This window comes from Lynx rufus, unplaced genomic scaffold (assembly GCF_022079265.1).
Source record: "Lynx rufus isolate CCGP_SWC_20201006 ecotype Redwood Valley unplaced genomic scaffold, mLynRuf1.p SCAF_1, whole genome shotgun sequence".
NCBI classification, from domain to species: Eukaryota; Metazoa; Chordata; class Mammalia; order Carnivora; family Felidae; genus Lynx; species Lynx rufus.
The window spans coordinates 139,664,263-139,688,632 of NW_025814823.1; the positions used below are offsets into that span (position 1 = coordinate 139,664,263).

General features: G+C 36.9%; 1 protein-coding gene across 1 annotated transcript in view; it reads right to left on the reverse strand.

Annotated features, from left to right (window-relative positions):
* The window catches only part of ANKRD31 (ankyrin repeat domain 31), a 138,123-nt gene that overhangs the window by 82,585 nt on the left and 31,168 nt on the right, over positions 1-24,370 (reverse strand). The window contains exons 7-10 of the mRNA XM_047087997.1: positions 18,929-19,486; positions 16,057-16,331; positions 13,267-13,376; positions 1,891-2,046 (exon numbers count right to left, since the gene is read on the reverse strand). Coding sequence (XP_046943953.1) covers positions 1,891-2,046; positions 13,267-13,376; positions 16,057-16,331; positions 18,929-19,486 — 1,099 coding nt within the window. The remainder of the gene's footprint in view (positions 1-1,890; positions 2,047-13,266; positions 13,377-16,056; positions 16,332-18,928; positions 19,487-24,370) is intronic.

The window sequence follows — 24,370 nt, forward strand, 5'->3', positions numbered from 1 at the left end:
TCTGTGTAAAATAATGCTAAGAGCATTGGTGTGAGATAGTTTTAGCGAAGAAGCTTTATGAAATCTGTTTTGGGTATTCAAACTTCAGGCTATTTCCTGGTCGTCACCTTTGTTTTTGATAAATGAAGAATTACTGCAATTGGTTTTTTAAATCAAAGAAAAAGATAACATAAAATGTAAACAAGGATTTAAAATGCAAATGTCAACCTATGACCAGACTATTGGTCTGTTATTGTAACATTTTATTAATTTCTCAAAAGGCACTTACCTTTTTTTTGGATTGTATCACAGAATATATTTAAATTTTTCTAGTAAACGTGTCTTTCTGTTTTCACAGCACGTGGCATATAGGAGACATACTATAAAAGCTCACTACAATGAACTGGTTTATTACATAGAGGTGTACACCTCTTGCCAGTAGTTGCCAGTAGTTCTTGAACTTTAATGAGAATAAAAATCATTGGGGGAACATGCTAAAATACAGATTTCAAGGTTTTAACCTACATATTTTGACTGTGAGACTGGGTGTGAATATGTGTGTTTGGGGGGGTGAAATAAAGGCTACATTTTAAACAAACACTGCAGGTGACTCTGATGAAACAAATAGTTACAAAGCCTTTAAAAATGCTGCCCTCTAGGGGTGCCTGGGTGGCTCAGTTGGTTGAACTTCCAACTTCAGCTCAGGTCGTAATCTCATGCATGGTTCCTGAGTTCGAGCCCTACATCGGGCTCTGTGCTGACAGCTTAGAGCCTGGAACCTGCTTTCGATTCTGGGTCTCCCTCTCTCTCTCTGCCCCTCTCCTGCTTGTGCTCTAAAATAAATAAACATTAAGAAAAAAACCAACACTGCCCTCTGCAATTTTATGGGATGTAATAGCCAGAAATAAAGGTAAGAGCTAAGATGAAGAGTGAGAAGGAAAAGTAGATAACAAGAGAGACTTCAAAAAGTCAAAAAAGTATGTTAAGGATAAAGAATTCATGAAGGTCACAGAAGTACCTGGGGCAGTGAGGAGAAAGTGCACAATAAATGGCCAAAGACAAGGAGGGAAGAGACAGCAAGGATGTTAATGGCGCAGACAAGGGCTAATGAAAAGAAACACGTTAAGAGATTTTTGGGAAATCCATAAAGTAAAGTTAGCTGCATACAGAGCTACTCCTGAATTTAAGGAGCAGATAGAGATTAACAAAAACTACCAGACATTTTTTGTGCACTGTTTCATAAAGTCTAGAAATGGTAGAAAAAGTATGGATACATAAAAGCACTACCCAGGCTGGCCCAGTGCTGCTCAGTGCCTTAAGTACTTGTGTCTTTAAGGAATCATTCTTGTCCAGGAGAATATAAGGTTCTTTCTGCAAAAAAAGACTACCAGAGATCCAGCCTTGTAGAAAGAAAGTTCTGAGCTCCCTGTCCCACCCTCTCTATCTCATACACCCTTCTCTCCATTTCCCTGGCCATTGCCCCTGTTATACACCTGCGATGTTATCTCAATTTCCGTCACATCTCAAGCGTACCATCAGCTTCTTTCAGCTTTTGACCTCACTTCTCTTCCATTCAAAGCTGAGTGTCACGGTAACAACGCCCATGCAAAGCCAGCAAGTCAGCCCCAAGAACGGCATTCTTCTGTGCAAGCCAACTGCACGTGACCCACCTGGTGGGCCCTCAGCAGGCATAATCTTTGAAGGTTAAATATACTACTCTTCTCCTGCTCCTCTTTCCCCTCGTTACCATTTCCCAAGGAGATGATGATGATCAGCTACTCAAGCAGGAAAATGACCTGGAAACTCTGTGTGAGACTTGCCTCAGGTCCACTTTGCCATACTTTCACAGAAGTGACTCTGCAGAAACTACGAACCACCTTCAAAATAATGTGGGTGGTAACCCCAACTTACCAGCATAACTTTGTTGATTAACATTTCCCCCTTTTACTATAAAATGATGAACAAGGTCAGGGTCATTGTGCAGAGCAGCCTGATACAGTAAGTTCTCTCCAAAAATGTTTCTACGGTTAATGTTAGAAAGAGGTATTTCATTCATCTTCATTTTTCCTGAAATGAGGGAATAAACAAAAGAAAACAAAAAAAAATAAGAATCCTTATTTGAAAATCAGAAGGAATACATATAATAGAGTGAATCTAGTCAACATTCTGGAATTGTATTATGGAAAAGTATTGCATCCGTTTACCCAACATTATATAATGTTATCTACAGGCAAAAAGGTGAAAGAAAAAATGTCATTAGTTTGAAAACACCTGCAATACATTATAAATCATGTAAGAAGTTTATATTTATTGAAACCCCATGAAAAGTACATACTTTAGAAGACTAACAGATTCTTTTTTTTTTTTTAATTTTTTTTTTCAATGTTTATTTATTTTTGGTACAGAGAGAGAAAGAGCATGAACGGGGGAGGGGCAGAGAGAGAGGGAGACACAGAATCGGAAACAGGCTCCAGGCTCTGAGCCATCAGCCCAGAGCCTGACGCGGGGCTCGAACTCACGCACCGCGAGATCGTGACCTGGCTGAAGTCGGACGCTTAACCGACTGCGCCACCCAGGCGCCCCCAGATTCTTTTTTAAAAAAACAGATTATTTTAAGAGTTCTGGTGAAAAGGATTATTTAAATCTAGAATTAGATATTATTAAACCCCCCAAAATACTATAGTACTAAAATGTCTTATACCACCATGATGAGAAAATCTCTGAAGTACATAAGGAAGATATAAAAACTAACCCCAGTGAGTCCAGAAAAGAGAAGGCTAAATTTTCTTTCTTTGCTAAAAAGAGCTGTCATGAAATTAAACAAAGAAATATGATCTTGATCTGTACAATAGTTTTGAACTCCTAAGCCAGAAAATATACAATTAAAACAGCTTCCCAGGTTCTGCATATCATTTCTCCACTGTGCCTCCGAAAATACTGCCATTCCTCATTAAGATACTCCAAGTCCTGTCAATTTTTATGGATAATACTTCATGTGGTTTTCCCAAATTTGAGAATAGCTTTGATTATAGCTTTTCCAATTTGAATCTAGCTAACCTACCCCTCCTAAATTCTCACAAAGGTAAATGAGTACAGCAGCCCATTTTTTAATGGACTATAATTTATCTGCTTTGCCTTTATTAGACTCCCTCCATTCAGTTCCACTGTAAAAGAAACCAACTTCTGGCCATTTAACCTGCTTTCCCCCATTCTGGACTACAAAGCATTCTGCTCCTACGAGAAAACTGTATGCTTACCAAAACCCAGTAGTCTTTACTCTAAGATCTGTCTTTGCCAGTTATACTTGCTATTTTAGTTATGTAATTTATTAAGGTAACAAATTAAGAAGAATGCCAAATTTTTCAATGACAACTAAGTTGGAGAAGACATTCACTTCTAATCACAGCTAGACAAAATATATATGGGGTAAAACAAAACAAAACAAAACCCTAATATTCAGACACTGGAAAACAGGCAGTTCACATCTACAACTCGTCTGAGAGGAGGGAAACAAAGTGAGTCCTAACAGCACTCCAGTTTCTTGTCTGGACGCACTTTCCAGAACATAGTACAAGCATAGCAAGGTGATCCTGCTGAACTGAGGAGATAGAGATTAAAGTTTCAGGAGGCTGAGGTGATTAGATTTTGCAGGGCAGGATACCAGGGATGAGAGAGTAAAGAATAGGTACCAGAAATCTAAAGAAGGGACTCCTTGGGCCATTATCTGAATACTAAATGGCTCATATAGAGGAGGAGTCTTCATGAGGCTGGGCAAGAACAACTATCCAAGAACTATAAAATAATAATCGTGACAGGTCACACAGGCCTGAGTGACATTTACATTCCTGACAGCCTGAGGAGATCTTTTTGAACAACCGGGGCATTAGTAAAGACAAACCGTTGACAAGTCATGTCTCAGTAGGAGGAGTTTAACTAGCTCCAGGATAGCGCCTACACCAAACATGCCTAACTAACAAGGTTTTTTAAAAAGTGCTGAAAGGATCAATTTTTTCTTCAAGTCACTGTGGGCCCAAACAAAATGCAACATTCTTAAAATATATGGAGACATTCGATAACATTTTGTTGCGTGTGGATGTCCAATTGTTCTCCTCTACAAAAGCCTTGTGCCTTTGTCAAAATTCAGGTTTTACTTCTGAACTCTTGTTACATTGCTTTCCCTATCTTGACGCAAAAGTCATGCTGTTGTGGTTACAATAACTATGTAATTCTTAAAATGAGGCAGAGTGTTAAGCCCTCTAACTTTGTTATTTTTCAGAACTGTTTTACCAGTCTAGGTCCTCTGCACTCTATTTGAATTTTAGAACCAGCCTGTAAATTTCTACAAGAAACCATACAGGAACTTTGACTGGGATTGTACAGAATCCATAAATAGTATCTAGGGAGAAACAGCATCTTAACAATATTGAGTCTTCTGACTGATGAACAAAGCAATAGACCTCCATTTGTCTCCATCAGATTTTCTTTGATTTCTCTGAATAATGTTTTGTAAGTTTCAGTGTATCTTTTACAATAGTTTGTCAAATTTATCCCTATGTAGTTCATATTTTTTGATACTATGGTATCAATTTTCACTATCTAAATGTTTGTCACTAGAATATAGAAATGCAATATTTGTATTTTCATCTCGTATCCTTTAATTGTGCAAAATTCACTTATACTTGCTTTAATGTAGATTCCATTAGATTTTCTATATAGATGATTATGTCATTTGTGACTAAACACAGTTTTACTTCTTTCCCCGAATGAATGCTTTTTATTTATTTATTTATTTTTACCTGATTGCACTGGCTAAACCCTCTGGTACAATGTTCAACAGAAGTAGTGACAGCAGACATCCCCTGCCTTATTTTTGATCTTAGGGGAAAAGTATTCAATCTTTAAGTATAAAACCTGTAAATATTTTTGTAGATGCCCTCTGTCAGGTTAACAAAATTCCCCTTTATTCTTACTTTGCTGAAAGTTTTCACGTGTGATGGATGTTAGGTGTTGTCAAATGTTTTCTCTGTATCCAATGAGATGATGATATGGTTTTTCTTTTTTAGCTTGTTAGTGAATTACAGTAATTAATTTTTAAATCAAAACTAATCCTGCATTCCTCAGATACACCCCACTCTGTTATGATGAATTTGATTTGCTAAAATTTCATTTAGATTTTTGCATCTATGTTGTTTTCTGTTCCAGTGATGTCTTTGATTTTGGTTTCAGTTCATTGGTGGTTTCATAGAATGAATTGGGAAATATTTCCTTATCTTCAACTTTTTGGAAGAGTTTGTGGAAAACAGGTACTATTTATTCCTTAAATGTCTAGTAGAATTCACCAGTGAAGGTATTATGAACTGAACTGCATCCCCTCAAAATTATTATGTTGAAGCCATAATAAAATAGGACTAGTGTCTTTATAAAAAAAGGTAGAAACACCAGACCTCTCCACACATGAAGGAAGGACACTTCAAAGAAGATGGCTGTCTGCAAGCCAGGTAAAGAGGTCTTGCCAGGGGCGCCTGGGTGGCGCAGTCGGTTAGACGTCCGACTTCAGCCAGGTCACGATCTCGCGGTCCGTGAGTTCGAGCCCCGCGTCGGGCTCTGGGCTGACAGCTCGGAGCCTGGAGCCTGTTTCGGATTCTGTGTCTCCCTCTCTCTCTGCCCCTCCCCTGTTCATGCTCTGTCTCTCTGTGTCTCAAAAATGGATGAACGTTAAAAAAAAAAAATTAAAAAAAAAAAAAAAAGAGGTCTTGCCAGAAATAAAATTCTTTATTACTTTGATCTTAGACATCTAGCTTCCAGAATGGTGAGAATGTGTCATTTAAGCCATCCAGTTTGTGGTTTGGTTATGATAACCCTAGCAGACTTATCTAGAAAGCATTGAGCCTACAAGTTTTTTGTTTGTTTGTTGATTTTTTGGTGGCAAAGTTTTTAACTACAACTGCAACTTATTTAACAGATAATATTATTCAAGTTACTCATTTCTAATAATTTGTTTCTTTCGAGGAACATGTCCATTTCATCTAAGTTGCTGAATGCATTCGCAAAAAGTTGTTCAGAACATTCCCTTATTATCCTTTTCATATTTGTAGACTATGAGTGATGTTACCTCTCTAGTTTCTGATATTTGGAATTTGTATCTTCTTTTATTTACTCATCAGTCTGGCTATAGTTTATCAATTTTATTGATCTTCTCAAAGCACCAGCTGTTCACTTCATTGATTTTCTCAACTATTTTTCTGTTTTCTATTTCACTGATTTCTGCTTTACCAGTGCTTTCTCTTTTATTATTTCCATTCTTTGGTTTACTTTGGATTTCATCCACTTATATTTTTCTAGGTTCTTAAGGCAGAAACTGATGTCCTTAATTTGACAGTGTTCTTCATTTCTAATATACATATTTGGTACTACGTTTCCCCCTTAATTACTTTCTGTGACATCCCAAAATATTGCTATGTTGTGTTTTCATTTTATTTTAGTCAAAAACACTTTCAGATTTCCCTTTCAACTTCCTTTTTGACCCATGAGTTACTTAAAAGTGTGCTATTTAATTTCAAAATATTTCAGGATTTTACAGAAATCTTTCTATTACTGATTTCTGATTTAATTCCATTGGTATAAGAGAACATACTCTTTTAATTTAATTCGGTTAAATTTATTGACACTGGTTTTACGGCCAAGAATAAAACTCTTAAAATATTCTGTGTGTATTTGAAAATAATGTGTGATCTTCTGCTGATGGGTGGAAAGTTCTAAAAACTTTAAGTCAAGCTGATCGATAGTGTTGCTTAAATATTCTGTATCACTACTGATAATTCTATTTGGCTTTTTAAAAAATAATTTAAATTTTTTTAATGTTTATTAATTTTTGAGACAGAGATAGACAGAGCATGAGTGGGGGAGGCAGAGAGAGGAGACCCAGAATCCAAACCAGGCTTCAGGCTATGAGCTGTCAGCACAGAGCCCAACGCGGGGCTCAAACTCACAAACCATGGGATCATGACCTGAGGTGAAGTCGTCGGAAGCTTAACCAACTGAGCCACCTAAGCACCCCTATAAATTTTTTTTATGTTTATATATTTTTGAGAAAGAGAGACAGAGTGTGAGTAGAGAAGGGGAAGAGAGAGGGAGGGAGACACAGAATCCAAAGCAAGCTTCAGGCTCTGAGCTGTCAGCACAGCCTGTCACAGGGCTTGAACCCATGAACCATGAGATCATGATCTGAGCCAAAGTTGTACATTCAACTGACTGAGCCAGGCAGGTGCCCCTGGCTTGCTTTTTTTTTTTTTTTTTTAAAGTTTATTTATTTATTTTTGAGAGAGAGAGAGAGAGAGAGAGAGCGAGCAGGGGAGGGGCAGGGAGAGGGAGACAGAATCCCAAGTAGGCCCCGCACGGTCAGCACAGACAGGGCTCAAACCAACAAACTGTGAGATTATGACCTGAGCCAAAATCAAGAGTCAGATGTTTAACTGACTGAGCCACCCAGACACCCCTACTTAGCTTATTATAATGACTTAAAAATTGCTGAAAGAGTGGTACTGAAATCTCTAATTGCAGATTTGTCTACTTCTCCTAGCAATTTTATCAGTTTTTACTTTATACATTTTGGAACTCTATTAAAAGAGAATACTTGCTTAGAATTATGTACTCTTCATGAAGTGGCCCCTGCATCATTATGAAATAGCTTTCTTTATCCCTGCTAATATTCTTTGTTCTGAAATCTATTTTGTCTGATATTATTAACACATAATGACTCTAGCTTTCTTTTAATTTGTATACTAGGCTAAATACTGGTCCTCCAAAGGTGTTCACATCTTATCTCTGGAGTCTGAGAATGTTACCTTAATATCAAGTGACTTTGCAGGTGTGACTGAGGAACTTGGGAAGGGAAGGGTACTTGAATTGCCTGGATGAGCCTTAAATGTAATCATGAGAATCCTCATAAGAGGGTAACAAAATCAAAGAGGAGAAGTAGAGACTGGACTGGCAGCCAGGAACAAAGGACTGCCACAGTCTCCAGAAGCTGGAAGAAGCAAGAAACAGATTTCCCCCCTTGGAACCTTCAGAAGGAATCAGCCTTGCTGACACCTTGATTTTTAACTCCTTAATAATCATTTGGACTTCTGACCTCAGATCTATAAGGAAATAAATTTCTGTTGTTTTTAAGTTACTACATTTGTGGTAAATTGTTATAACAGGAAACTAATACAATTGAGTATTCCACACCCCCCCCGCCCCCGCCGCCCATTCTTTTAGCATTAACCTATTTATGTCTTTATATTTCAAGTGTGTTTCTTAAAGTCAGCATATAGTTGGGTACTGCTTTTTTATCCAATCTGACGATCTCTGCCTTTTAATTGGGAGTGTTTGACTATTTACATTTACTGTGATTGCTGACATGGTTCGGTACGAGTAATCATCTTGCTATTTGCTTTCAGTTTTTCCTATCCTTTTTTCCCTGTTCCCTCTTCTACTCTTTTTGGATTAAAACTGAATTATTTTTTGTTATTCCATTTTATCTTCTTTGTTGGCTTATTAGCTCTAACTTGTTATAAGAGTTCCTTCAGGGGCGCCTGGGTGGCGCAGTCGGTTAAGCGTCCGACTTCAGCCAGGTCACGATCTCGCAGTCCGTGAGTTTGAGCCCCGCGTCGGGCTCTGGGCTGATGGCTCAGAGCCTGGAGCCTGTTTCTGATTCTGTGTCTCCCTCTCTCTCTGCCCCTCCCCCGTTCATGCTCTGTCTCTCTCTGTCCCAAAAATAAATAAATGTTGAAAAAAAAAAAAAAGAGTTCCTTCAGGGTTTATAATACACATTATTTTTTTTTATTTTTTTAGCCTCAGCATTGGATTTTACTTTGGGCAAAGGTGTGGGGAGAAGAAGAAGGGAAAGGATGGAGAAACAATGTCTCACTAAAGGCTCCAAAGTATATAAGACTGATAGTACAAGGATGGGGTAAGATGGCCAGGTAAATTAGACGGAGGGCCCCCAAGATTCTTCTTTCTACTGATTTCCATACTCCAATGAAAATGATATGACATGTGTAATTGCCTCGCACATGGTATTCAATAAATGCCAGTCACTTTTTCTAGCACTATTCTCCACAGGCTATGCCATACCTACACATCATCATCCTTCTCCTTTAGGGAATGAAACTCATCTAGAAAACTAGGGAACTAAAAGCACAGTACAGTTTGTGTGATACAGTTGGCTAGCTGGCTCAGTGGAGGGTCTCACTGTTTTGCCATCTCACCAACTTCACCCTGCCAGGGTAGGGTTGAGAGTAGTTTCCCTAAGGCCTACCAGTTTATCCTAGAAGATTACATGGGGAGGGCTGTGGGCTGCAACTCTGTAGGGAATACTCCTCTTGCTGATTTTGTGGGCTGTCTTCAGGATCTCAAGAGCCTAGCTGTACTCAGTATCTTGGAAATCCGTATCATTCACAGGCAGGACTTGGTCCCTTCCATGAAGTCCTACTCAATGTACACTGAAGTTAGGACTCACCTTAGAGATGAAAATGCCTAGTTGGGAGATCTTTCCTCCTCAGATATTAAATCCCAACAAAGCTCCAGGAGGATTCTTCATTATGACAATTCAGGGCAGAAACTGAGTCAACTCAATGTTGCAGTTAGGGGGTGTACCCTCTCATGAGGAGGAATACACACTGGGGGATTCTCACAGAAAGGCAGGAAAACCAGTAGGTAGTCATTGTACAGAAACCAGCTGTCCATCTGTGGCAAGGTCCTCACCCACCACAGGCCTCAGCCACCCTAGGCTCTGCTCACCACCAACTCAGTCTCCATAGTATACACCTATAACCCAACAAAGTCTACCTTCAAATGTTATATCCTTAAATACATTTTACAATAGTACGTTTCTACTTCTCCCCTCACAGCCTTTGTTATTATTACCACGCATCTTATTTTTATATATGTTAAAATCCTCATAATCCATTGATGTTATTTTTGTTTAAACAGTCAACTATCCTTTAAAATTGGTTAAAAAAAAGAAAAAAATCTTGTATTTTTATCCATACAGTTACCATTTCCAATGGTCCTCATTCCTTTGTGTAGATGCAGATTTCCATTTAGTATCATCCTTCTGCCTAGAGAATGTCCTTTAGCATTTCATACATATGAGTCTGTTGGTGTTGAGTTCTCTCAGCTTCTATGTGTCTGAAACTTCATTTCACCTTAATTTTTGAAAGATATTTTGCTGGGTATAGAATTTTATGTTCTAGTTATAGAACTCTAGGTATAGAAATTATTTTAATGCTTTAAAACTGCTACTCCACTGTCTTCTTGCTTGCATTGTTTCCAACGAGAAATTGTGTTATCCTTATCTCTATTTTTCTGTACATAACACACATTTTTGTTTCTTAACATATATATATTCTTCTGATTTTTTTTAAAGTTTATTTATTTATTTTGAGAGAGAGAGAGAGAGCGAGAAAGCAAGCGAGCACGCACAAGCAACTGGGCGAGCAGCAGAGAGGGAGTAAGAGAATCCCAAGCAGGCTCCACGCTCAGCACAAAGGCCAACACAGGGCTCCATCTCACGAACCTTGTGAGATCATGACCTAAGATGAAATCAAGAGTCGGATGCTTAACTGACTGATTAAGTCGCCTAGTTTAGACTACTTCTAGTCATTATGATAAACAAAGCTGTAATGAACATCTTTAAAAAAATATCTTTATGTATGTAAGCAAGTATAGCTACAGAATAAATCCCCTTAAGTAGAATTAATGATTCAAAAGAATTGTGACTTAAAAGTCTAATGAATATAAATAAACTGCCCTGTGAAAAGACTGAACAACCTTACACTAAACAAACCAACAACATATGAGCACGCTTACTTTTTCCACATTCTTTCCACTGGGAATTTTCAAATGTTTAAACATTTGACATTCTGTTAAGTGAAAACTATACTTCCTAATTTACATTTCTTTAATCATAACTAAGATGCTAATCTTTTCAGTTATTTATCTACATCTATCTCACACTAAACTATGTTTTTTTTTGAGCAAAATTGTAATGCAAAATCCAAGGTGCCATGTTACTTACTTTATAGTTGAGTCCATCAAAGCCTCCTGTTTCCAGAGAGTGAATGGTATCAGGTTGACACTTGATATTGCATTATTTATGTGTTTACTACTATTTGCAATAACAAAAGCTATTAGAAGATGGGTGTCCTAGGATCAAATATCCCTGCATGAATTAGGTTTGCTGCTGATTAAAAATGCCTTTGCCCATATTTTGCATCTCCTCTGGATTATGATTTCTAAATACAGGATTTCTTTTGGGGGTAGAGGTACACTATTATGTTTCTCTTAGTGTCAGATACGTACATAGTGTATATAGTTATACACACATATATATGTGTGTATATGTATATGTGTGTGTGTGTATATATATATATATATTATATACACTATATATATACATATATATATACACACACACACATACATTTTTTTTTCTGTGAAGTGCTTGTTCATGTTGCCTACCAACTTTTCTTTATCCTTACTGTTTTCTAACAGTTCTCTGCATGTTAATGCAATTAACTCCTTGTTATGTGTTACTAATATTTCTTTTGTGCTTGATGTTTGGTTTTCTTTAGGGTGTTTTTCATACAATTTTTTAAAATGTATGTAGTCAGTTTTATCATTCTTTTCCCTCCTGGATTCTGAGTTTGTCATTCTTTGAAAAGGTGCTTTTCCTTGAAGATTATAAAAAGATTCATTTATGTTTTCTTCTAGAGCTTTTTATTTTTAACTTAATCTTTGGTCAAACTGGAATTAAATTTAGCATAAGGAATGTTATAGGTATCCAATTTTATTAATGTTTTCATTATTTATTACTTAGTCCTTTTTGCCACCAATTTGAGATGCCAGCTTTATCACATACCTTCCCCAATATTCACACTGTACCTGGCTTCTAACATCTAAATTCTCCTGTTTCCTTGATTTATCTGTCTATTCCTGTGCCAAATTACTTTAATTTCTATGGCTTTCTAATTGCTTTCATATTAATTACAGCAGGTTGCAGTCTCTCCACTCTCCCTGTGCTTTTATTTTTCAGAATATTCTAGGCTAGTCTTTCATATTTAGTATGATTTTATAACATTCTTATAGCTAATCTCCAGCCTTATAAAAAATAATACAAAATAAAACAATTGACAGATAAACAATGTTTTTGATTGAGCTCTCATGCATTTATAAAGAGACTTAGGGACAAATAAATTTCTTATGACACTGAATACTGATGGTCAAGAGTAAGGTTCTTCCTTCTCTTTATTCAAGTTTTTTCTTATATTAGCAGAATTTTTAAAGTCTCTTCTTTATAGGTAAGGTACATTTCTTATTAGTTACATAAGCAGGTATTTTCTCTCCTGTGTAATTATTACAAATGGGACCTTCTCCTATATTTTCTGAGTAACTTATATATATGAAAGGCATTTACTTTTGTCTTATTTTAGTTAAATGAATTTTTTAAAAGTTTTATTTGGAAATAATTTCAGGCTTACAAAAAAGTTATAAAAACAAAAGATTCACCCATTGTTAGCATTTTGCCACTACTTTATGTCATTCTAGCTCCTTTTTTATATAAACATATGCATGTACACAGACATATACATAAATAACTTATATACACCATGACCCTTTTGTCACTAATACTTAAGTGTTTATTTCCTAAAAACAAAAATATTCTCTTAAATAACCAAATTATTATTAAATTCAGGAAATTTAACAATGATATATTATTATTTAACCTATAGTTCATATTTTAATTTTCCAACTGTATCCCTATTATATTTTAAACAGTATTTCTAGATTCTTATTGTTTCTGATAGTTTCTTAGGATATTCTTTGGGTTTTTTTTAGGAACAAAGAAATAACATCTTAGAATAACAATAATTTTGCCTTCTCCTTTCCTCTATTTATTCCTCTTGGTATGATTTCTCAAAGTCTTATGCTACGTTGGTTACATCACAAGTAGGTCACATATGTAAATTTGAAAAGAGTTCTGTAACTATTCTCTCCAAAGGAGAAGTATAGAAAAAATGCCAGCCTATAAGCCAGAAGTTCGTGATCAAGTCCTAGTTATGCTACTAATGAGCTGTGCACTACCAGGAAAAATACTTAACCTTTCTCAACTTCTTCATCAGTAAAATGAGAAAGTTGAGACAGATAATCTAGATCATCTCTAAATCCTTTTCAGTACCAAAATTCTATTTTTTTCTAAGTTACTTAGTTAAAAAAATTATAAAGAAATCAAATATGCCTCACCATTTTTTCCAGCAAGTTTTCTGTTTTTCCTGATCTGTTTTCCACTCTTGAGTCTGGCTGAATGCATATTCTTCCTTTTACCTTTAATCATTAAAGCAGGATCCTGCATTCTTGAAAATAAATATGTTTTTAAAATTACTATCATGTCCTCTACAACCATTCACAGAGAATCATATCAAATGTTGACTAAATTTTGAAAACTGAAAGGTATTTTACTGAGCTACTGTCAAGCAGCATGGCAGTTTTAAATATGGAGATTGCAGGGCATCTAGGTAGCTCAGTTGGTTAAATGTCCGACTTTGGTTCAGGTCATGATCTCAAGGTTCATGGGTTTGAGCCACGCATCAGGCTCTGTGCTGACAACTCAGAACCTGGAGCCTGCTTCAGACTGTGTGTCTTCCCCTCTCTCTCCCCTTCCTCTGCTCACACTCTGTCTCTCTCTCTCTCAGAAATAAATAAACATTAAAAAAAAAAGACTAAAATATGGAGCTGACTTCTGAATAAATTGCAGATAATTCTGTGACAGGCATGTCAGTCAGTGTGATTTCTAGCCTTTTCTTTGTACCTGAATTTCTTATGGGCTTCTCTCCTTTATGAGAAGTCATCTATAAGTGTTCTGAGTCTCTTGCCCCTCACTCCCCAAATTGGCATGCTACTATCTATTCACCTTCTAGGGAAAAAGAGACAGGTTCTTTGCAAGAAAAAAGAACTTGCCATATGGGATTGCAGTGATCAAAAACTGCAAACTACTGGCATAAAAATAGACATACAGGTCAATGGGACAGAGTAGAGCCTGGAAATAAACCTACATATATATGGTCAATTAATTTACAACAAAGAAGCCACAAATAAACAATGGGGAAAGGATAATCTTTTTAATAAATGATGTTTTGAAACCGGATAGCCACATGCAATACGGTGAGAATGGACCACAATCTTACACCATACAAAAAATCAACTCAAAATGGATAAAAGACTGGATTGTAAGACCTGAAATCATAAAACTCCTAGAAAAAAACACATGGGTTAAGCACCATGACATTGGTTTGGGCAATGATTTTTCGCATTTGGCACCAAAAACCAAGGCAAAAAAAGGAAAATAAACGAGGGCTACATCAAACTAAAAGCTTCTGCACAGCACAGGAAACCATCAACAAAATAAAAAGGCAAGCTACTGAATGAGAGAAAATATTTGCAAATCATTTATCTCATAAGGGGTTAATATTCAAAATACATAAAGAACACATATAATGCAATAGCAAATAAACAATCCTATTAAAAAATGGAAAAGGAACTAAAAAGACATTTTATTAAAGACAACATGCAGGGGTACCTGTGTGGCTCAGGCCTGTGTGATGCTTGATTAAGTGTCTGACTTGATTTCTGCTCAGGTCATGATGTTGCAGTATGCAAGTTCGAGCCCCATGTTGGGCTCGGCGCTGACAGCTCAGAGCTTGCTTGGGATTCTCTCTCTCTCCCTCTCTTTCTGCTCTTCCCATGCACTTGCTCTCTCTCTCTCTCAAAATAAATAAACTTTAAAAAAAGACATCCAAATGGCTAACCGGTACATAAAAAGGTAACCCACATCACTAATAGCATGAAAATGCAAATGAAAACCACAACGAGATATTACCTCACAAGTGTTATTTACAATGGCTACCATCACCACTTCTGGATATTTATCCAAAGAAAATAAAATTACTATCCTGAAAAGATATCTGCACCTCCAAGGCCATCACAGCAATATTTACAATAGCCAAGGCATGGAAACAACTTAAGTATCCACCGATGGATGAAAGGATAAAGAAATTTGGTATATAGGGGTGCCTGAGTGACTCAGTCAGTTGAGAGTTCAACTTTGGCTGAGGTCATGATCTCACAGTTCATGAATTTGAGCCCCACATCAGGCTCTGTGCTGACAGCTCAGAGCCTGGAGCCTGCTTCAGAGTCTTGTCTCCCTGTCTCTCTGTCTCTCTGCTATTTGCACTCTGTCTCACTCTCCCTCAAAAATAAATGAACATTAATAAAAAATTTAAAAAAGAAAATTGGTGTGTGTATATATATATATACATACATACACATACATACATATACATACAAATATATACACACATACATACACACACAATGGAATATTATTCAGCCAAAGAAAAGGAAATCCTGCCATTTGTGACAATGTGAAAGGACCTAAAGGGTATTATGCTAAGCGAAATAAGTCAGAGAAAGACAAACGCTGTATGATCTCACTTATATGTGGAATCTGAAAAAAAAAAAAAAAAAAAAAACCAAACTCATAGATACAGAGAACAGACTGATGGTTGTCAGAGGCCAGGGGGAGGGGTAGTAGGTGAAATGGGTGAAGGTGATCAAAAACTACAAACTTCCATTTATAAGATAAATAAGTCCTGAGAATGAAATGTACAGCATGGTAAATGTAGTTAACAATTCTGTACTGTATAGTTGAAAGTTGTTGAAAGAGTAACTCTTAGAAGTTCTCGTGACAAGAAAATTTATAACTGTGTAGTGATGCATTTTAACTAAACTTATTTTTAAAAAGAATGAAAATTAGCATTAGGCTGAAATACACCAAATCTCCCATTACCTTTAAAAAAAAAAAGTAGAAGAGTTTTCTGGGTTAAAAAAATAACTGTATAGCAAATAAGGCAACAACAGTAAAAAATAAAGTTCTTCACTTAGGGATAACTGTACAGTAACACTAATGTTCCAATCATAGATTTATCTATAAAGTCTATAGCATATCTAGAGAGAAAGAATAATTTGCTAGCATACCTGAAACTCTTAGTTGAGGACTTCTTATTTGTTTGATCCTCACAGACAAGTATCTTTTGTAAAATCTTTTCTGGCATCTTATACATGTCAGCTGTGTGCTTTGCATCTCTTCCTGCTTTCAGTCTGGATGATCTCCTCAACACGCACAGAGTGTCCTGGTCAGACCTATTTTCCAATGATTGTGAATTTTCCTTATTATTTAATAGTGAATCACAAGTGGTGACATTGTGATGAACTGAAGTTTGCAATCCAAATGGATTTGGATCTTCTAGAGTCTGTAATAAGATGTAAACACATAAAGAAATAATTCTAGCAATGCAAAAAATCTAGAATGAGAAGAGGGGCACCTGGGTGACTCAGCTGGCTAAACCTCTGATTCTTAATTTTAGCTCAGGTCATGATCTCACAGTTCGTAAGTTCAAGCCCTGTGTCAGGCTCTGCGCTGACAGCATGCAACCTGTTTGAGAGTCTCTCCTCTCAATCTCTCTGCCCCTTCCCTGTTCGTGTGCACTGTGTCTCTCTCTCTTCCTATCTCTCTGAAATAAATAAACATGAAAAAAATTTTAAATGAGAAGAAATTAAGTATTATCTTGTCCTTTGATTACATAAAAATGCCTCTTATAAGATGAAAGTACAAAAATTCACATAGTGAAAAATTTAATATTACAATAATAAAGGATAATGCAGATTTAAAAACCTAAGAGAAGAAGAGGAAAAATAAAAACTATTTTTATCACTATTCATCCCTAAATTTCAAGGGCAAACCTAAGGTTACTCTAGGTGCTTTAATGTCACAGGAAATGGGTAGCAAAAAATGATGAGACATATAAAAACAATAGAAACGTCGCACTAGACCAGATCAATGTTCTATTCAGCCCAGTGTTTGTTGTTTGACAGTAGGAAGGATATTTTGCGGGACAAGACAGTAGATAACTTCTGTTACATTAATTTTAAAAGATTACCAGTATATCATGAATGACTCTAACTTACCCTTAATAATACATTATAGATTTAACTTTCATGAAGATATAAGTATTTTTATACATATCATGTAAACCTTTCTTCAGCTTATTTATATATCCAGCTTACAAAGCTTTTTGGGGTTTAAGTTCCATATTTTTATTACAGCTGAGTAAAAAGGTATTTAATTTGTTCTAAATCAATCTCTTTTTTAAAGAATTTCTTTTTTTTTTGAACACTTGCTAATTCGTGCTCACTCTATTAATACCGATCAACTGGAATTTCCTACATTTTACTCATATTACCTCTTTTCAGATTAGAATACCACAATATTTAATTTAACCTTCATGCCCTATCCCCATGATTAGTTTTTATTTTTCTAGATTTTTTTAGTTTTATTATGTCTGTATTAGAATGCTTTTTATGAGAATTTCACGCAGCCAGGTATGTATTCTTCAACATGAGCCTAGTATCATGTTATATAAAGTGTCCCAGGTATATTCATTACAGTATCCTGGCAATAGCCAAAAGCAAAAGAAGAAAAGAAAGAAAACAATCCAAATGATCATTAGTGAATTAGTTAAATAAATTATATTTTATATAATATACATATACACACACACAAAATATCCATATAGTGGAATAGTATTCAGCATGTAAAAAGATTTAAGTAGTATGCTACACTTGCTGACACAGATAACCAAGATGTATTATTATTAAATTTAAAAAACAAGTTCGAAAATGTCAACTATACTTCAATTAAAAATATTTTTAAAAGTCGCAAAGTATTATGTATAATATAGTCTCGTTTATATAAAGTAAACTTACATAAAATATGCACAGAAACAGGGGCACCTGGGTGGCTCAGTCAGTTGAGTGGCTGACTTCAGCTCGGGTCATGATCTCACAGCTTGTGAGTTCAAGCCCCGCATCGGGCTCTGTGCTGACAGCTCAGAGCCTGGAGCCTGCTTTGGATTCTGTGTCTCCCTCTCTCTCTCTCTGCCCCTCCCCCGCTCACACTCTGTCTCTCTCTCTCTCAAAAAATAAATAAACATTAAAAAAAAAAAAAGAAAAAAAATATGCACAGAAACAATTGGAGACAGATATACCAAACTGTTAATAGTGATTATTTCTGAAATGTGGAATTGTGGAGGACTTTTTCTTATTATTATTCTTATTATTATGTATTGCTGTAATATTTGATTTTTCTGTATAATCAGGATCCATTACTAATGAAGTCAGGAAAAACATTTTCTTTAAAAAGTAAAAAACCTGTCAACATAAAAAAGAGACTTGGCAAGCGGTAGCCCACTGCAGGGCCTCCAGGCATAATACTGCAGGGATTCTAAACCCAAGGAATTGTACCACTTGACAGGATCCTCAGACACAGACTTCAAAGTTCTGCTGAAGCCAGGCATAACTTTTCCCTCTCTTGGAAGCTCAACCACATATGTTCTATCCTTAACCAGAAATTAATGTGCAATATCTCATTTCTACTCCACACCCAGGGAGACATAGTGATTTTCTGAGCTAATGGGAAAAATTCTGGTAAATAATTATTTCCTTCATAAATACAAGCAATATAATGATACGTCTTCTCAGGTCTTTTGGTGAGAAACTTACATATTTTGACATTTAGACGCCTTGAAACGTCTACCCCAGGCATCTCTAGAAAGATCAGTTTATACTTTAAATTCAAAAGCATCTTCTGAGCATTGATATTTGGATAGAAAATATGAATTTAAAATAAAGTATATCGGCAATGAAGACTTGCCAAAGGTCATTATAAAAGGCAAAATGACAGACTCATACTTGCACTTACATGCTGCAGTGAAAGATGCTTGTCCTGCAGCTCAGCTAACTTAGAATCTTGGTCAAAAAGCCGAGGAGAACAAAGAGACTCCAAGTTCACCTCTGTTATTTGTATACAATCTTCACCGCTCTGAGACATCTTGGGCTCCACTCCTAAACATTCATTTCCAGCAGTGAGACTGCTGCCTCCCTCTGTTTTGTGACAGATGGGTCCCACAGTGGCTTCTGATAATGTGTTTAAGGCTGTTAACAATTCAGCTGGCAATGCATTATCCTTTGTGTTTTTTAGTAAATCTCTGTGACATGTCAAAGACACTGATATGGAACTTGGAGACTTGCTCAATGGGTTGGTCAACTCTTTAGGATCGAAATCACTCATTATTTCAAATAGTCTTTCCCCCTGAGTGATTTCTGGTGATGTGAGTGACCTTTCTAAGGTAGACACAAATGTTTTAAGAGAGCTTTCTTCATCTTTGGTTTCTTCAGAATTCATGGTCGACATGGCTTCATTTCTAGACTCAGAAAACATATTTGGTACTGCTAAGACCTTCTCTGGCTCTATTAATGATTTCTCCTTTACAACCACCACATTGGATACTCTAAGAGCAGTACGTGAGAGAAAGCTAATTTCAGGAAAGTCTCTGTCTGTGCTTAGTTCCTGTGTGTTCCAAATAGGAATTCCATCATTATAGCATATATAAAAAATTAAAATTAAAACTTTATAGTTTTCTAGTTTATCATCTTGGGAAATTACCACTAAAAAGTTTCAACAATTTCCTTCTGCTTCCATAAATAAAAACACTCTTTACTAATTTCCTATGCCAAATCACCAATGACTCTGAATACATCTACAGTGGACCAAGAGTAAAAATGGCTGGGTCATAATTATAGATGCCAATTATTTGTTTAGCTAAGTTTACATTATCTGTGCTAAGAGAAGAGGCAGAGATGGCATGTATAGTTAAATTAGAAACTGATCTCAAAAATTCACTGGAGTTAATAACCATAAAATTCTCCTTTGTCTAAAATAACACTGAATTTTTATTTACTTATAATGTTTATTTATTTTTAAGAGAGAAAGAGCAGGGAAGGGGCAGAGAAAGAGGGGAACAGAGGATCTGAAGCAATCTTTGTACTGATGGCAGAGAGCCCAACGTGGGGCCGAAACTCAAGATAATGACCTGAGCTGAAGTCAGATGCTTAACAGATCATGAGCCTCTTAATCACTACTAAATTTTTTAAAGATCAATAACCAGTAATAAATTTGGTGTAGTTTCACCTACTTTTTATTCCCCACCTCAGTATGAATATGTAAATGTGAAATAAAAAGGCCAAATGACAAAAGGTCAGAGGAAAACAGAGAAGTAATAAAGATGGTTCTATGTAAATATTAAAAGCCCCAGGTATAAATCAACTGTGGTTGATTTAAACACATAAAACAAAGCTTATATTTTTTTTTAATTTTTTTTCAACGTTTTTTATTTATTTTTGGGACAGAGAGAGACAGAGCATGAATGGGGGAGGGGCAGAGAGAGAGGGAGACACAGAATCGGAAACAGGCTCCAGGCTCCAAGCCAACAGCCCAGAGCCTGACGCAGGGCTCGAACTCACGGACCGCGAGATCGTGACCTGGCTGAAGTCCAACGCTTAACCGACTGCGCCACCCAGGCGCCCCAAAGCTTATATTTTTAAGTGACTATTATTTTTCAAAGACATCATCTTAATAGGTTATACCTATTCTTATAGTTTTTCCAATGTTCAAAATATCATTAGACTTCCTCTTTTGAAATTGGTTTCAAAAAATACTGATAAGCCACTCAAAAAAATGTCTCAATACTTTAAAGACACTGCACTTTTTTCTAACCATTAAAAACTGTTAATTTGCTTGACCCTAAATAACAGAATGAGTTTCAATGACTTTTGGCTATTTCTAAAAATCAAATCCACCTGCCAATGACACAGCACTCTAATAGAATGCATTGTAATTTGTAAGCCCTCCAATGTTCTGATTTGATTTGAATAAGAGAAGTGAAAACCATTTTATTCTTCCCATCCTTTCCAACTGCCACCATTTAACTTTTCTGTAAACAGCATACAGAGTTTAAGAAGACATTTATTTATTAGTAAACTATAATTTGCTCACAAAAGTAAAAGGAATTTAGAAAAAATTCAAGAACCCAGATCCTATCCATTCTTTAAGTCACAGTACAAGGTCTCCTTCCTATTTGAAGGCCTTGTATCTACTAAATTCAAGGTCATTGGGGCACCTGGGTGGCTCAGTCAGTTGCGCATCTGACTTTGGCTCAGGTCATGATCTTGAGCTTCGTGAGTTCGAGCCCAGCATTGGGCTTGCTGCTGTCAGCCTGTAGGCGCAGAGGCCACTTCAGATCCTCTGTCCCCCTCTCACTGCCCCTTCCCTGCTTGCGCTCTCCCAAAATAAATAAATATTAAAAAATAATAATAATAATTAAAAAATAAATTCAAAGTCATAGATATAATAAAGTACATATGTTGGACTCTGCCCTAAAGGAACTTAATTTCTTTTTTTTTTTTTTTAATTTTTTTTTTTTTTTCAACGTTTATTTATTTTTGGGACAGAGAGAGACAGAGCATGAACGGGGGAGGGGCAGAGAGAGAGAGGGAGACCCAGAATCGGAAACAGGCTCCAGGCTCTGAGCCATCCGCCCAGAGCCCGACGCGGGGCTCGAACTCACGGACCGCGAGATCGTGACCTGGCTGAAGTCGGACGCTTAACCGACTGCGCCACCCAGGCGCCCCAAGGAACTTAATTTCTAAATGAAGACTGAAGGCATAAACACAAAGACATTAAATAAAGTATAAACGATGTCAAAACACTGTATGAATTCAAATGAATGGCATAAACAAAAGAGCCTAGTGTTACAAGAAGTTTTCTGGGGGAAAAAACCAGAAGGTAGAAGAGGGTTCTCATGACTGCTTGAAGAATGGTTGGTTAAACAAAGTTAAGCAGGTTTCTTTACCATAAGACTTTTCAGAGCATGTACATTAAAATCTCTGAGGAGACTTTAGGATATAGGTTCTCCAAATTTTTCTGTTCACAAATATCCTTTTTCTCAAGATCTCATCTACTAATGTCATAGGATGCAAGCGACTGAAAAATGCTGGCATAGTCAGTGAATAACGAATGCTTAAGAGGGAGCCATTACTTTGGTCAAGATTACCAGAGTCATCTGAGACAGATCCACACAGGAGAAAGGACTTGAACCAGAAATTAATTTGTGAAGGATTTAAAGAAGGGAAAAACACATATTAAGTACCATCTAGGTGCCAGACACCACGAACTATCATTGCTCTCAGTCCTCACAGTAATCTTGTGAAACAGATATTGCTATTGGTATTTTACACACGTAAATGGACACACTTGTCCTTGAAACACACACTATCTGGTTCCAAATGTTATGTTCTTTCCCTTGCTTTCTGGCTCCTGACTTAAACAAAAGCATGGAGATGGTAATGTGTAACATATAGGTGAGATAAAATAAGGTACAAGTATGGCAGGGTGGACCTAGGGAGGTCCTTGACTACTTGAGTCTGTTGTGGGCAGAGTCAGTCTTACAGTTCTCTGATTCCCCACGGCACTCAGCAGAAAACAAAGCCAAAACAAGCACTCAACACATGGTTAGTGATTAGCAACTGGAAGATGGGTAAACAGTATCTAGCAGGAAATATTGAAGGAACTGGGGTAACACACAAACAGAAGGCATTTCTGCTACACCATCTCAGCAATTAGTTTGATAATAAGTTACATACTTCTCCTCTAGATAAAAGGTAAGAGACTAATAATACTGGATAAGAAACACAGATCAATATACAGTATAAGGAAGATGGCAGAATAGAAAGACCCTAAGCTCACTTCATTCCACAGATACAACTAGATAACACATCAGAGTAAATAACTCAGAAAATGACCCAAAGACTGGCAGGACAAACTCCATAGGTAAATATAGAGAAGAGGCCACACTGAAGAGTATAGGAAGGACAGAGATGCAGTGGGGAGCTAAACAGACCTGCGGAAGCTTCCCTGAGGGAAGAACTCCAGGGGATGGAGGGAAGAACTCCAGGGGATGGAGAGAAGAGAGAAACATACCATCACACTGACGGGAAGGGACCCAGGTAAAATAAATCCCTATAACATTTGGCTGTGAAAACCAGAGGGGCTGAATTTCATGGGTTTTCACAACCAGTGGGACTTAAAACCTAGAACTTTAAAAATCAATAGGCTCACCTCTTGGAGAGCCAGGAGGGTAAAAGGAAACTAAGTCCCCACACTTAAAGAGACAACACAAAAAAATAGCCTACAGAGATATACCATAGAAGCAGCAGTTTGGAAAATACTTGGGGAACAGGGGTGGGAAATTTGTTTACTCATCTCAGAATGTGTGCCAGAGGTGCAGGGATAGTTGGAAGACTTCTCCAGGAACAAAGTAGCTGGCAGGTGCCATTTCCTTCCCCATACTAAACACCTGGCCATATAGGGGGACCAGTGGGATACAGACAGTTGTTGCCTAACTTCTAACAATACACCTGCTCCCATGGATTTTATGGATCCTCCCTTCCAACCCTACCAGGCTTGGTCCCCACCTGTACAGGACTGGGAGCAAATCTTGGTAACACTGTGGTCCCACCACTAAGCACTTTTTGGATCCACCCCCTCCAAAAAGCTCTCAGTCACAGCCCATCCAAAGAGATGCAATTAAGACTCCGTACAAGCTGCCCTGACAGGGGCCAGCACCACTTCAAAAGAGACTCCTGCCCCGGGGAGAAAGAAAAACCACAACATACACCAGTCTAAATGCAGCCCCAGTAGTGGGTGAGGGGCAGACTACAGCTTGCAGCTTGGAGCCTACTTCAGATTCTGTGCCTCCCTCTTTCTGCCCCTCCCCCACTTATACTCTGTCACTCTCTCTCTTTCTCTCTCTCAAAAATAAATAAACATAAAAAAAAAAGAATAGTTAATATCTATTGTTCTCAAACTATTCTAAAAAATGAAGAGGAAGGAAAGCTATCAAATTAATTCTAAGAGGCCAGTATTAACCTGATACCCAAACCAGATAAAGACATCACAAAAAAAAAATGACAGGCCAGTATCTCTGATGAACACAAATGCAAAAATCCTCAATAAAATGTTAGCAAACTGAACCTAACAATACATTAAAAAATCATTCACCCCAGTCAAGTGGGATTTATTCCCAGGATGCAAGGGGTGGTTCAGTGTTTACAAAACAATCAACATGATATAGCACATTAACAAGAGAAAGGATAAAAACCAGATGATCATTTCAATCAATGCAGAAAAAACATCTGACAGAGTACAACACCTACTCATGATAAAAATCCTCAACTAAGTCGGTTTAGAGGGAACATACCTCAACATAATAAAGTCCATATAGGAAAACCCACAGCTGATGCCATACTCACCTAGGTTAGGAATGAGACAAGGATCCCCACTCTCACCACTTTTATTAGTGGAAGTCCTAGCCACAGCAATCAGATAACAAAAAAG